We start from the raw sequence: 13808 nt of genomic DNA, 5'->3' as shown, positions 1-13808 counted from the left end.
TCAGACTTCCTTTTTTTTTTTTTTGAAATTAATGGTGTGAGTAGCAATGTATGGGGTGGTTAAGAAGCCCAGATTTTAACAGATCGTTTCATGTGTTTTTTTGATTTGCTTTGAATCTGTGGATTATTATCCAAAAGGTCATTTAGGTGTAAAATAAATTAGTCTTTGAAAGGAAAAGAAAATGCCTAAAATTGATATTGTCATTTTGGCTTCCGTTTTCCTACACTGAGAATAAAGGTAGTGCTTTTTGTAAGGGTTTCTTCATTGTTGTGGGATGTGGAATTCATCTTCTGTTTTTACGCTGGAAAATATTCTTTTAAAATTTGGTTTTATTCACTGAATATGTGGGGAAAATTGCCTAAGTCATAAGCCGTTTGGACCCTTGAGGTTTACTGTCTAGTCAAAGAGGTGAGAGATACAGCTAAATAGGACTCTGCAGGGAGGCTACCAAGTCCGGAAATGCAGGTGAATACATAATACATGGTTTACTGATATGTTACGACATAGGATTTAAAAATATCATTTATTTTTCTACATTTTATGGCCACTCTGTATAAAAAGATACATTGTGATAAGAGGCATACAGGCAAATTAATAGGAAATTTAAGGGAAATAAAAGATTCCCTTTAGCTTGGGATTAAGCAAGGCATTGTGGAGAAGGGAGCATTCAAAGTGAGTCTCTGAAGCCGAATCAGACATTCAAGAGACTGGGTGAAAAGTGTATTCCAAGGCATGGTATCTGGATTTTCTTTTTTTTTTTTTTGTCTCCCTCTTGCCTTTGACAAGGATCGCAAAAGTGGCCGCACAGCCCTGCATTTGGCAGCTGAAGAAGCAAATCTGGAACTCATTCGCCTCTTTTTGGAGCTGCCCAGTTGCCTGTCTTTTGTGAATGCAAAGGTACTTTTAGAAAGCTTTAATAACCACACCAGAGTGGGAATGGCCTCCTGTATACCTTCTCAAAGTTTTTGAGCTCCTTTCATGAAATTTCCCCCTTCCTGATGTCTGGTATTTCGTTTTATCTTCAGGCTTACAATGGCAACACTGCCCTCCATGTTGCTGCCAGCCTGCAGTACCGGCTGACACAATTAGATGCCGTCCGCCTGTTGATGAGGAAGGGAGCCGACCCAAGTACTCGGAACTTGGAGAACGAACAGCCAGTGCATTTGGTTCCCGATGGCCCTGTGGGAGAACAGGTGAGAGGCACAGGAGGGAGAGGAAGTACTTTTTGGCACTCCAGTCTGAAACATAAAGGGAGATTAGGCTGTGCAGGGCAGAGGCCAGCTGTTGCTCTTTAGGTGGGCTCTATCAGTGTCTGTGTCTCACGGTAGCCATCATAGCATTTTGGTGTTCCTCTTCCTTTGGAAACAGAGCAATTAAGAAATCTGAGGGTTTATCCATAGACTCAAAATGGTTAGAGGTCAGGTAGTATTCTGTGACACAGACTTAGGGTTAGAGTAAGTCAGAATGGTTTAAGGTGCGGAAAGAGAAGGTACCAAGGTTCCTGCAGATACCAAGGAAAGAGAATCTTAGTCTTTTAAGGTATGAGCCTTCAAATATTGTGGATATTAAATGAGTTGTTATATGTGGAGTGCTGACAGTAGTCCCAGGTACAGAGTAAGAAGAGCTCAGTGAACATCAATAGTTAGAATTATTTCTGTCTACGAAGTGATACTGAACCAAAAATGCAAAAATTATGTAATTTCAAGCCTAGAAATACTTTACACTTTAAACAGAATTAATGCTTTATTCATCAAATATGGTTATATGTTATCATTGAGGATTGAATAGTTTCATGAGTAAACTTTTTAGATAATAAGAACTTATTTTTTTAAGAACTTAAAATGTTTTTGATAGAACTCTTTTCCTGGAGGGAATGAGGGGGATTGTGGCTGTGGGTAGGTCATTACATACTTTACTAATCACAAAATAAAATATGTGGAATGCCGTTTAGCTTTTTTTTTGATTCTGAGCTGTCATTATGACCATAATGTTATAGCAGCCCCTATGTAGAGAGCTCTGTGTAATTTAGAAAGAATCTTTCAATAGTTTGTAAAGAGTTTTCATGTATATTTTAATAGTTAAAAGAACTTTGCAACTTTCAAGTTTCAACTGAGAAAACTGATATTCAGAGAGGTTCCAAGGACCATCATTAACTTGTAAAAAGGCAGAGTCCTAAGCCCAGTATTTGCTTCTACTTCACTGTTTGTGGTATGCAGTCATATAACTATGCTCTCAGGGATTATTGAGGTATTAAGCCATTTAGCTCTTCATTAAATATTCTCAGATTATCTCCTTTTTGCTTTGGTATTTTGTGTGTGTTGGGCAGGTAGGGGGTCTTTTCCCTGGCTTTTATCGTCGTACTGTGATCATATGTTTCCTTCTAGCAGCTATCAGTTGTATCGCCTACCCCAGTCTCCTTTCTTCTAAATTGTTGCTTCGTATCTGCTGGAGGCTGAGAGATAGAAAATAAAATGTATCAGACTGGGTTATAAAATGAACCACTTTGAATGAGCTGGGATCTTCTCTGTGATCCATGAAGTTATGTGTAGATGCTTTAATACTTGGATATCATGGCAGCTGTTTTGACTCGAATGGTATTAAGGATTTACTTGTGTGTGTGTGTCATAAAATGTGGGTTTTGTGTTCCTGTTAGTTGAGGCTGACTTCAAGATAAGCGAGATGTTATAATTTGCCTTAATTACTGCCTTATATTAAATGTTCTCACAAATAGCAAGACTAAAAATTAGGAAAAGAATATAGGTGTTATTTAAGTTTATGGAGATTTTCAACTTCAGATAATTTTTAATGGAGATGTTTTACTTTCTTGGACCCAAAGATTATTATAGGAGATCTGAAATAAGCTTTAAAAGTTTAGTATTTTTAAGAGTCACCTCAAAATCTTGAGAAGTATTGTATTTCTTCATATACTTACAAGTTAATAGGAGTAGTGTAGATTGTATAAGAAAGGAATGAAACTCAGAAGGAAATAACATTGCGTTGGCCATAAGAAATAAACCTCACAGATTTTATTTGTTTCTCTTCCAGATCCGACGTATCCTGAAGGGGAAGTCCATTCAGCAGAGAGCTCCACCGTATTAGCTCCATTAGCTTGGAGCCTGGCTAGCAACACTCACTGTCAGTTAGGCAGTCCTGATATATCTGTACATAGACCATTTGCCTCATATTGGCAAATGTAAGTTGTTTCTATGAAACAAACATATTTAGTTCACTATTATATAGTGGGTTATATTAAAAGAAAAGAAAAATATCTAATTTCTCTTGGCAGATTCGCATATTTCATACCCAGGTATCTGGGATCTAGACATATGAATTTGATCTGAGTGGTAACATTGCCTTCAATTAACAGTAGCTTGTGAGTAGGCAAGGACTTTGATCTGTGGCACAAAACATTGTTAATATTTTCAAAGCAGGTACATTGTAAATGTTTCTTTAAGAAAAATGAAAGCATGTGAAAGGAAAAAGGTAAATACAGCATTGAGGCTTCATTTGGCCTTATGCAGTCCCTGGGAGTTACTGGCACTGGACAGGCTTCAGTCATTGGACTAGAAGAAAGGTGTCCATGGTTAGAATTTGATCTTTGCAAACTGTATATAATTGTTATTTTTGTCCTTAAAATATTGTACATACTTGGTCATTAACATGGTCATATTTGAAAATGTATAAGTCAGTAAAATAGAAAAGAACAAGTGAATTGTTGCTATTTAAAATTTATTTTACAATTCCAAGGAGTTTTTATTGTGTAATCACTAAGTCTTTGTAGATAAAGCAGATGGGGAGTTATGGAGTTGTTCCTCTGTTGGCTGAAAGATATATTTGAATTGTAAAGATGCTTTTTCTCATGCATTGAAATTAGACATTATTTGTAGGGAATTGCATGCTTTTTTACCTTCCCGAGACAGGGTCTTGCTCTGGCACCCAGGCTGGCGTGCAGTGGCATGATCTTGACTCACTTCAGGCTTGACCTGGACTCAAGTGATCCTCCCACCTCAGCCTCCTGAGTAGCCGTGACTACAGGTGTGCACCACCACACCTGGCTAATTTTATTTTTTGTAGAGGCAGGATCTTGCCACCTTGCCCAGGTTGGTCTTGAACTCCTGAGCTCATGCCATCTGCCTGCTTTACCCTCCCAAAATGCTGGGATTACAGGGGTGAGCCACCATGCCCGGCTGGCAATTGCATGGAAGAGAACACCTCTTTATGGCTTACTCTCTAGAATTTCTGATTTACGTGTTCTGTTGAAATTTTTGGTTTTTTTACGTTTATAGAAACAACAAAAAGTCAATATTGAAACGTGTCTTCCTGTTCTGTTTTCTGTTGTCAAATGATGATAATGTGCCATGATGTTTTACATGTATCATTCAGAAAAAGTTTTATTTTTTAATAACATTCTATTAACATTATTTTGCTTGCCACTGGCATGCCTGAGGAATGCATTTGGCTATGATTACACACACTAAGTTTTTGTAATAAATTTGACTCATTAAAAACCTTTTTTTTTTTAAAAAAAATCTCATTTGTGACTAACTTATGTTTGCAGCTGAGTACTTAACTTCTTTTTAAAAGATACCCTTTGGATTGATCACATTGTTTGACCCAGTATGTCTTGTAGACACATTAGTTATAATCACCTTGTATCTCTAAATATGGTGTGATATGAACCAGTCCATTCATGTTGGAAAAACTGATGGTTTTAAATAAACTAATTCACTAATATTATATGTCTTACATGCATTTTCTTTTCCTAGTGCCTTATTTATATTTCCCTAGATAGAAAAAAGTACTATTGATGATTTTAAATGCCTTTGAGTGAGTTAATATGTGTTAATTTGGGTTTTTTGGATAACATGTTTCCTGAAAGTATATAAGATTTAACATCAAAATCTATTTGCTAAGTTTACTAGTAGAAGTGTGTTAGGTTTTGAAATTATCATGGAAGTTTAATAGATGCTGTCAATCATTCAGATGTTTAGATGCTAAAAAAAAAAAAAAAAACAACTAAGTGGGAGCAGGGAATCATAGGAAAAACAGTTTGGAGATTACCAGGATCATCCTTAGAGAAATATAAATCTGGGAAAGGTTCTTCCCTTTGCCAGCAAGCCATTTTGACGTGTGAGAACAAACACATCAATATCTGTCAGTATGTCATTACAATTACTGCACATATATTCTAGTTCTTATAGCCTGTTTTGAGAATCTGGTGAAAGCTATGAATCCTTTCCCTGGAAAAATGCAAATATATGTATACACACAAATGCTATGTACAATATTTGGGGCTTTACTACCTTCAGAAGACCATGACTCTCAAGAATCCACTCTAGTTTCATTTCTGCACATCAAATATTTTTCTTCTTTCATATAACAAAATCTTTAGAATAATTTGCTTTGCAAATGCAACCTGTTAACCAGAACAGCAGAAATGATGTACTCCCACTGAATATAGCTGTCCAGTGAGCTTTACCCAAGTGAGCTTCTATATTCTCTTAATCTCAAATTCTCTCATAGTTGAACCAGTATCTAGCAAGTATCTGTGTGTGTGTGTGTGTGCGCGCACGCGCGCAAAGATGTAAATAATTTGAGGCTAAGAAATATAAGACATTTCTTAGCCTTAAGATATTTACGTGAGAGATACCTTACATGGCATTTATTTTACTATGCAGACTATGTTAGATAGTATTGAAAAAGGAAGTACGGAGATTCAGGAGGAATAATTTCTTTCTGACTGGGGAGGATTCAAGGTAGAGCATTTGAACTGTATCTTCTGAATAGTTGATTTGGATGTTCATATAAAGGGAGGAGAGGCAGGTGAAAGAAACAAACAGTATGAACCAAAGCGTAGTTGTCTGTGGGAATAGCAGGTGATTTTAATGTAGTTAGTTAGACTCTGGAGTGGCCAATAAAATTCATCTTGTGTTCCACCTCTGGTAATATTCTCGAGTATCAAGTTGAGAAAGATCCTTGGGCTCGTAGGTGCTTGTCAGGAGAGGTTGCTGTGATTGATTCGTGATATCTGCCACAGGAATATGGGAAATGGCTCTTGATTGAATATATCTTAAAGCCTCACGGAAGCCAAGACTGTGCTCATTGCTGTAACTTCAGTGCCTAGCACAGTGCCTGGCACGTGGAAATGGTTCATAAAATATTGGTTAAATGAGTGAACCAATGTATGCCAGTCCTACTTAGAGTCACTGATTGTGTTGGGGGAGGTGATGTTTTCAGCCAGAGTTATACTATTAATTACTAATGAATTATTGACTATCATGGTTCTGAATTTAATTCTGCCACATGATTTCACAGTGACATGGATGATATGTTAATGAAAATGGGCATGGGCATAGTTGGACTCATTAAAGAAAATAAATCGGGCAGTCTGTCTTTACAAAGGGCTAATGCCGGGTGCAGTGGCTCACGCCTGTGATCCCAGCACTTTGGGAGGCTGAGGCAGGCGGATCATGAGGTCAGGAGATCGAGACCATCCTGGCTAACACGGTGAAACCCCGTCTCTACTAAAAATACAAAAAATTAGCCGGGCGTGGTGGCGGGCGCCTGTAGTCCCAGCTACTCGGAGGCTGAGGCAGGAGAATGGCATGAACCCGGGAGGCAGAGCTTGCAGTGAGCTGAGATCGTGCCACTGCACTCCAGCCTAGGCGTCAAAGTGAGACTCCTTCTCAAAACAAACAAACAAACAAACAAACAAACAAACAACCCCACAAAGGACTAATGTTAGTGCTGTAGTTTGATATTGACTAAGAAATCCCTACAAGAGTCAGAGACCAAATCTTCCAGCTCAATTTGTTAGTCAAATCAGTAACATTTAATATCCTTTCTATATTTTTGCTTAATCAGGGCAGGAAAATTTCCTCAAACGTCTCTGACTTTTAACAAATGTCAACTTAAACATACGGCCACTAACTTCCATTTTCTGATAACCTCAGTTGTTCTGTATTGAATATGACCTCAGAGAGAAATCAGCTTCAGTCACTGGCTAAGTTTGTGATGGTTCCTCTGAGATCAGGCCTGGGTACAAAGTTTGAGAATACTTGTAACCATGCTACTAGGTTTTGGCTATACCTGCTGATGCCCTGGATTAATCCTTGAGAGAAGGGGAGACACTGCCCTATTAGTCACCAGAGGCCCTGCACCTAGCACAGTATCTGACACATTGTAGACATTCAATAAATAGTTCCTAAATTGAATTTAATTTCAAGACTTTGTAAAAAATTTTTTTTCTTGGCATATTTATTCTTCAGTCTACAAATATTTTTATTATTCACATACAGTTTATGACTTAATCCAGTACTTTTATGCTTCAAGCCTTTGGAGTCTGTGCAGACCCAGGAGCATTGCATGGGTGGCACATTTCTAGGAGGGGTAAGATTGGTTGTTTTTGTTTGTTTGTGTGTTTGCTTTTTTGAGATGGAGTCTTGCTCTGTTGCCCAGGCTGGAGTCAGTGGCAAGATCTTGGCTCACTCAGTCTCCACCTCCCAGGTTCAAGCAATTCTTGTGCCTCAGCCTCCTGAGTAGCTGAAATTACAGGCACGCACCACCACACCTGGCTAATGTTTCTGTATTTTTAATAGAGATGGGGTTTCACCATGTTGGCCAGGCTGGTCTCGAACTCCTGGCCTCAAGTGATCCGCCCACCTCAGCCTCCCAAAGTGCTGGGATTACAGGCGTGAGCCATCAAGCCTGACTGATTGTAGATTCCTCTCAAAATGTGTCTTGCTTTCTTCTTTGTACTCCTTGTCCTCTGGCCTGTGGTCCCTGCTCTCTCCATCACACCATTCCCCTTGCCTATCAGCCCAAGAGGGTTTGGGGATGAGAGAGTGCAGCTGCTGAGTGCCCTGGGTTCGAGGTTTCAGTCTTTGGTGGACATTGGTATCTTATGTGAAGCTTGTTAAACATGCAGATACCTTGGCCCCACCCCAGGCTTCCTGAATCAGAACCTCTCGGGTTTTCAGGTTTCTGGCAGGTTATATGTGGTGATTCTAGTGCAGTTTTAGTCTAAATTAATTTGGAAATGCAGACTTTGGAGAGTAGCTGGGGTTGGGGAGTAGCCATGTGGTGGTAACAGAATGGGTTGCTGGAATGCATATGGGGATGAAGTAGCAACTGATGGTGTGCCGTGTGCCAGGCACGCTGGATCCTATGGTATAGAAACTAGCTTTGAAGATACAATCATGAGTCGCCTTATTTCTTTTTTTCCTGATTTCAGAAATCACTTTTCTTTTTTTTTTTTTTTTAAGACGGAGTCTCGCACTGTCGCCCAGGCTGGAGTGCAGTGGCGCGATCTCGGCTCACTGCAAGCTCCGCCTCCCGGGTTCACGCCATTCTCCTGTCTCAGCCTCCTGAGTAGCTGGGACTACAGGCGCCCACCACCGCGCCCGGCTAATTTTTTTTTTTTGTATTTTTAGTAGAGACGGGGTTTCACCGTGGTCTCGATCTCCTGACCTTGTGATCCGCCCGCCTCGGCCTCCCAAAGTGCTGGGATTACAGGCGTGAGCCACCGCGCCCGGCCCAGAAATCACTTTTCTAAGGTGATTCTAGTGTAAGTTTCTCAAGTATGTTAGTTTCCCAGGACTGTATAACAACCACAGACTTGGTGGCTTAACTAAGAGAAATTCATTTTGTCGCAGTTCTGGAGGCCAGAATTCTGAAACCAAGGTGTTGGCAGAAACGTGTGCCTTCCAAAGGCTCCTGGTGGAATTTGTGCCTTCTAGTCCAGCTTCTAGTGACTCCAGGTGTTCCTTGCCTTGTGGCAATATAACTCCAGTGTCTGCTCCATCTCCACATGGCCTTCTCCTCTTCTCCCTGTGCCTCCTCTCTGTATATCTCTTACAAGGACTCTCACCACTGAATTTAGGGGCCACATGAGTACTCCAGGATGACCTCGTCTCAATTTTATTTTATTTTATTTTATTTTATTTTTTTGAGGAATAGTTTCGCTCTTCTTGCCCAGGCTGGAGTGCAATGGTGCCATCTCAACTCACTACAACCTCCATCTCCTGGATTCAAGTGATTCTCCTTCCTCAGCCTCCTGAGTAGCTGGGATTACCCGCATGCACCACCACACCTGGCTAATTTTCTATTTTAGTAGAGATGGGGTTTCACCATGTTGGTCAGGCTGGTCTCGAACTCCTGGCCTCAGATGATCCGCCCACCTCGGCCTCCCAAAGTGTTGGGATTACAGGCGTGAGCCACGGCGCTTGGCCTTTTTTTTTTTTTGTTTGTTTTTTGTTTTTTGTTTTTGAGACAGAGTCTCTCTCTGTCACCCAGGCTGGAGTGCAGTGGCACAATCTCAGTTCACTGCAACCTGTGCCTCCCGGGTTCAAGCAATCCTCCAGCCTCAGCCTCCCAAGTTGCTGGGATTACAAGCGTGCTCCACCATGTCCAGCTAATTTTTGTATTTTTAGTAAAGACAAGGTTTCACCATTTTGGCCACGGCGCTCTCAAACTCCTGACCTCAAGTGATCTGCCCGCCTTGGCCTCCCAAAGTGCTGGGATTATAAGCATGAGCCACCATGCCCAGCCTCAATATTCTTAATTGTACAAAGACCATTTTTCCAAATGAAGTCACATTCACAGGTTCTGAGGATTAGGATGTGGACATATCTTTTGGGCGGCCTTAACTTAAAACTTACTACACCAGGAAAGAGGATTTATAATAATTTCTGTTACCATTATTTCTCTTAAAAAACGAGTAAGATTAATATTTCCTTTTTTAAAAAATTATTTTATCATGGTAAGAACATTCTATTTTCCTAAGAAATTGTAAAGTGTACAATAATAGGGACAATGTTGTACAACAGATCTCTAGAACTTATGAGTATTTCTTTCTGAGCAATCCTATATATAGCCTGTCTTCAGAATCTATGAGTACCTTTTACATATTATTATTCATCTAATGTATGGTGAAATATCTCCATTTCATTTGTTAGCTATAATACTAAACACTGACCAGGCAACTCATTTACCACTGATAAACTTTAAGAGAAACAAAAATATTTATCGAGCTGTAACTCAAAAATTATGGTAATGATTAAAAGAGCTTTTAGTATGTTAAACTTCCAGCAAAGCTTTTATGATTATCGCTCGTCATTTTGCTCTCTGGTACACATGTGAATGAATCTGCTGCTCTTCACCTCGGATCACGCTACCGAGAGCTGCCCGTGTGAGAAGCAACATGATCCCAAATCAAATTAAATTCCTGTGCTTTACAGCATCTGATCTCGTAATGAATAACAGTAGAGTAGTTAGTCACGGAGAACTGCAAACGTTTAAAAGTCAAGGGTCAAATCCAGTTTCATACAATAACAGTTGATTCCACTTTGCTAAAACTCAATTGAAATAGACTGTTTGAAGTCTAGATATTATCTTTTTAAATGATAGGATTCTGGCTCTTGCTCCAGAAATAAAGATGTCAGCAGCTCTGGAAACTTGGTAGCTGGATCCAGCATGTGTTTACCTGTTGGATCAGCGTAGTTCCTGTAGGCTTGACAATCGGGACAAATTTCAGACTGTGAAACAACACTAGATTCCTTACCTTAATCGATCTGGGGCTTAAGTTTCAAATTACTATTTATTTTTATCAATTCATGGTATCTTAATTCACATGGCCTGCTCTCCCTATTTGCAGCCGAACATCTCTCAGGCAGGACTTTAATTTCGAGTGATTGCATAAGACTGTAGGGTACTTCCCGACTGGCCTTTGTGGAAGCCCCAGGTGTGGACTGCTCTGGAGGCGAACTGCTCTTTTATTCCAGCACTCGAGGGTTAGTTTTGGTGTTTGCCTCAGTGGGAGTGTGTCCGCTGTGAGTCTGCTTTTCTGAATGGGAGCCAGAGTTTTTTTTTTTTTTTTTTTTTTTCCACGTTAGATGTCACTTTTCTTTTGTCTTTAAAAAAGGTATCCTTTTCTTTTTGCTCCCAAGAAGTATTCCTTCCAGAAGACTTTCAAATTTTCAAAAAGTTCTCCTTTTTAGGCATTCACAGATATGGAAGAATTGGTCGTCTTCAGGATAGCAATTTTGTCTGGTGTAACTTCTTATACATATGTAAGGAAAATTCAAAATATATGATTTGGGAAAACAAGTAAGCATTTGGATGGTGCCTCTACCCAAAATATTCCTGGAAAATTTTTTTAAAAGTTACATTTTTAGCCAGGTGTGGTGGCACATGCCTGTAGCGTCTGCTACTTGGAGGCTGAAACGGGAGGACTCTTTGGGTCCAGGAGTTCCGGGCTGCAGTGAGCCATCCATGATCACGCCAATGTGGTGTAATAAGATGTATAGACAGAAGTTTAATTTACACAGGTTATTAATTTCTACACACATTCTAATCATACAGGCTAATGAGGTACATCATTTAAAGTGCAGGATTTATAGACAATTGACAAGTTTCTCATTATTCTATTTCCTGTCTATATAAATCAATCGATTTTGTTTCTTTCCTCAGCTAAAGTTATACCAAATCTGTTATCAAGGTCAAAATGTCTGTTAATCAGTTAATAGCGTAGATAAAAAAAGTCTGTTAAAATATTTTTTTCTATCTTCTCTGCCACCACCCACATATAGGTTTTCAAGACTTTATTCTTGGATTACCACAATAGACTTAGAAACCTGACTTTTTATTATGGAAACATTCAAACACACAAGTAGGCAGAATAGTATATTGAACACATATATCTATCATGAAGCTTCATCAATTATAAACATTTTGCCATTTTTGTTTCTTCTTTCGCCCCACATTTTTTTCTAGAATAAGTTAAAGCCCACGCCAAGCTTTATAGATTGTCAGTAAAAATCGCTAATAGATAAGTAACTTGTGTCCCCAATAAATAGCTTTCTAATTAGTTTTCCTCCAATCTTCCTGCTTTTCTTACCAATCAAAAAATTTCCACCACTTGGCATACTGTTAAAGAAACAGAAAGTTTTTCAAAGGCTCAGTGCTGCCTGTTGAATCAGATGCAAACTTTTGTCCTGGTTTACAAAGGTATGTTGACCTTAGCTTGACCCTGCCTGTCTAATCTCATCTCATTTTTCCCCAGTGGGCTATCAGGTGGGTCTCTTCACTGTATCAGCTGATGCTCTGTTTATTCCTGTCTCTTGTCATGTCCTCACCTCCCCAAATTCTGTGCATCCTAGAAAGCCCTGCTTGAGTGCCACTTTCTCTATTAAACTTTTTCTAGCTCATACTGACTGCTCTCTTCCCTGAACTCCTGGGATTAAAACACAATTCCTCTAACTTTCATTATCTGGTATTTTCTGTCATATTCCAGACTTAATTATTGCAATCAGGAAAGTGAGCTATGAATCACTGACTAGCAGCATTTTCTCTTCCTTTCTTCCTTCCCTTTATCCTTCCTTCCTACCCTTCTCTCTCCCTTCCTTCCTTCCTTCCTTCCTTCCTTCCTTCCTTCCTTCCTTCCTTCCTTCCTTCCTTCCTTCCTTCCCTTCTCCCTCCCTTCCTTCCTTCCTTCCTTCCTTCCTTCCTTCCTTCCTTCCCTTCTCCCTCCCTTCCTTCCTTCCTTCCTTCCTTCCTTCCTTCCTTCCTTCCTTCCTTCCTTCCTTCCTTCCTTCCTTCCTTCCCTTCTCCCTCCCTTCCTTCCTTCCTTCCTTCCTTCCTTCCTTCCTTCCTTCCTTTCTTCCTTCCTTGCTTCCTTCCCTCCTTCCTTCCTTCCTTCCCTCTCTCCCTCCTCCTTCCTTCCTTCTCTCTCTCTTTCTTTCTTTTCTTTCGTTCTGCCCCCCTCCCCCCTCCCTCTCCCCTCCCTCTCCCCTCCCCTCTCTTTTTCACACTCTCATCCAGGCTGGGGTGCAGTGCATGATCATAGCTCACTGCTGCTTTGACCTACTGGGGTCAAGTGATTCTCCCTCTTCAGCCTCCTAAGTAGCTGAGACTACAGATTCACACTACCATGCCCGGCTAATTTATTTTTGTTGTAAAGATGGGGGTCTCACTATATTTCCCAGGCCAGACTCCTGGCCTCAAGCAATGCTCCCTTCTCAGCCTTCCAAAGTGCTGAGATTACAGGTGTGTGCTACTGCAGCATATACTTTTTAAATACAACTTTAAGATGTCTGAGTTAGTGGTATTTTTGAGGACACAAAGAAGGTGAGTGGTGCTGGATAGACTCTAGTATTGGAATCTAGGCAGAATTCTAAGATGGTCCTTTGCCCCAGGTGTTACTTCTGTGATTCTGTTAGGTTACATTGCAAAAGTGATTTTGCAAATGTAAATAAAGTAATTATTAACCAGCTGACCTTAAGATAGGGAAACTACTCATCTAATCACATGGGCCCTTTAAAAGCGGAGCGTTTTCTTTGGCTGGAGGCGGAAGAGGAAATCCTAGAGATTCCAAGCCTGAGAAGGACTCAACCCACAATTACTGGCTTTGAGGATGGAGCAAGGGAGCAATGAACCAAGGAATGCAGGTAGTTTTTAAATATGAAAACAGAAAATGGAATATCAGTCCTACATCCACAAGGAATTGACTTCTGCCAACAACCTGATTAAGCTTAGAAGCAGATTCTTGCTCAGAGCCTCCAGATAAGAGCCCAGCCCTGGTGACAGGTGTTTGAGTTTGGCGTTGTGTTACTCCACGCAGAGAGTCAAGCCAACCCCGCCCAGACTCTGACCTGCCGAACTGTGAGATAACACATGGGTGGAGTTCTGAGCTGCTAAATTTAGGAGTAATTTGTTACACAGCAATAGAAAGTGAATACAATATATAACATAGGGTTTGAGCTTATAGTGCAATTTTATACATTTCTTGCTATTTTAATTAAGGTTCCAAA

General features: G+C 40.1%; 1 protein-coding gene across 8 annotated transcripts in view; it reads left to right on the top strand.

Annotated features, from left to right (window-relative positions):
* The window catches only part of LOC105477504 (NFKB inhibitor zeta), a 37506-nt gene extending 32772 nt beyond the window's left edge, over positions 1-4734 (top strand). For 6 of the 8 annotated variants that reach the window (XM_071092507.1, XM_011734068.2, XM_011734067.2 and 3 more), the window contains 2 exons: positions 787-897; positions 1026-4734. In XM_071092507.1, coding sequence (XP_070948608.1) covers positions 787-897; positions 1026-1295 — 381 coding nt within the window. In that variant the 3' untranslated portion in view covers positions 1296-4734. The remainder of the gene's footprint in view (positions 1-786; positions 898-1025) is intronic. The other 2 variants (XM_011734069.2, XM_011734066.3) reach the window with 1 other exon arrangement.
* The last annotated feature ends 9074 nt before the right edge of the window (positions 4735-13808 follow it).

This window comes from Macaca nemestrina, chromosome 2 (genome assembly GCF_043159975.1).
Source record: "Macaca nemestrina isolate mMacNem1 chromosome 2, mMacNem.hap1, whole genome shotgun sequence".
NCBI classification, from domain to species: Eukaryota; Metazoa; Chordata; class Mammalia; order Primates; family Cercopithecidae; genus Macaca; species Macaca nemestrina.
This window is presented reverse-complemented; position numbering and strand designations above follow the sequence as displayed.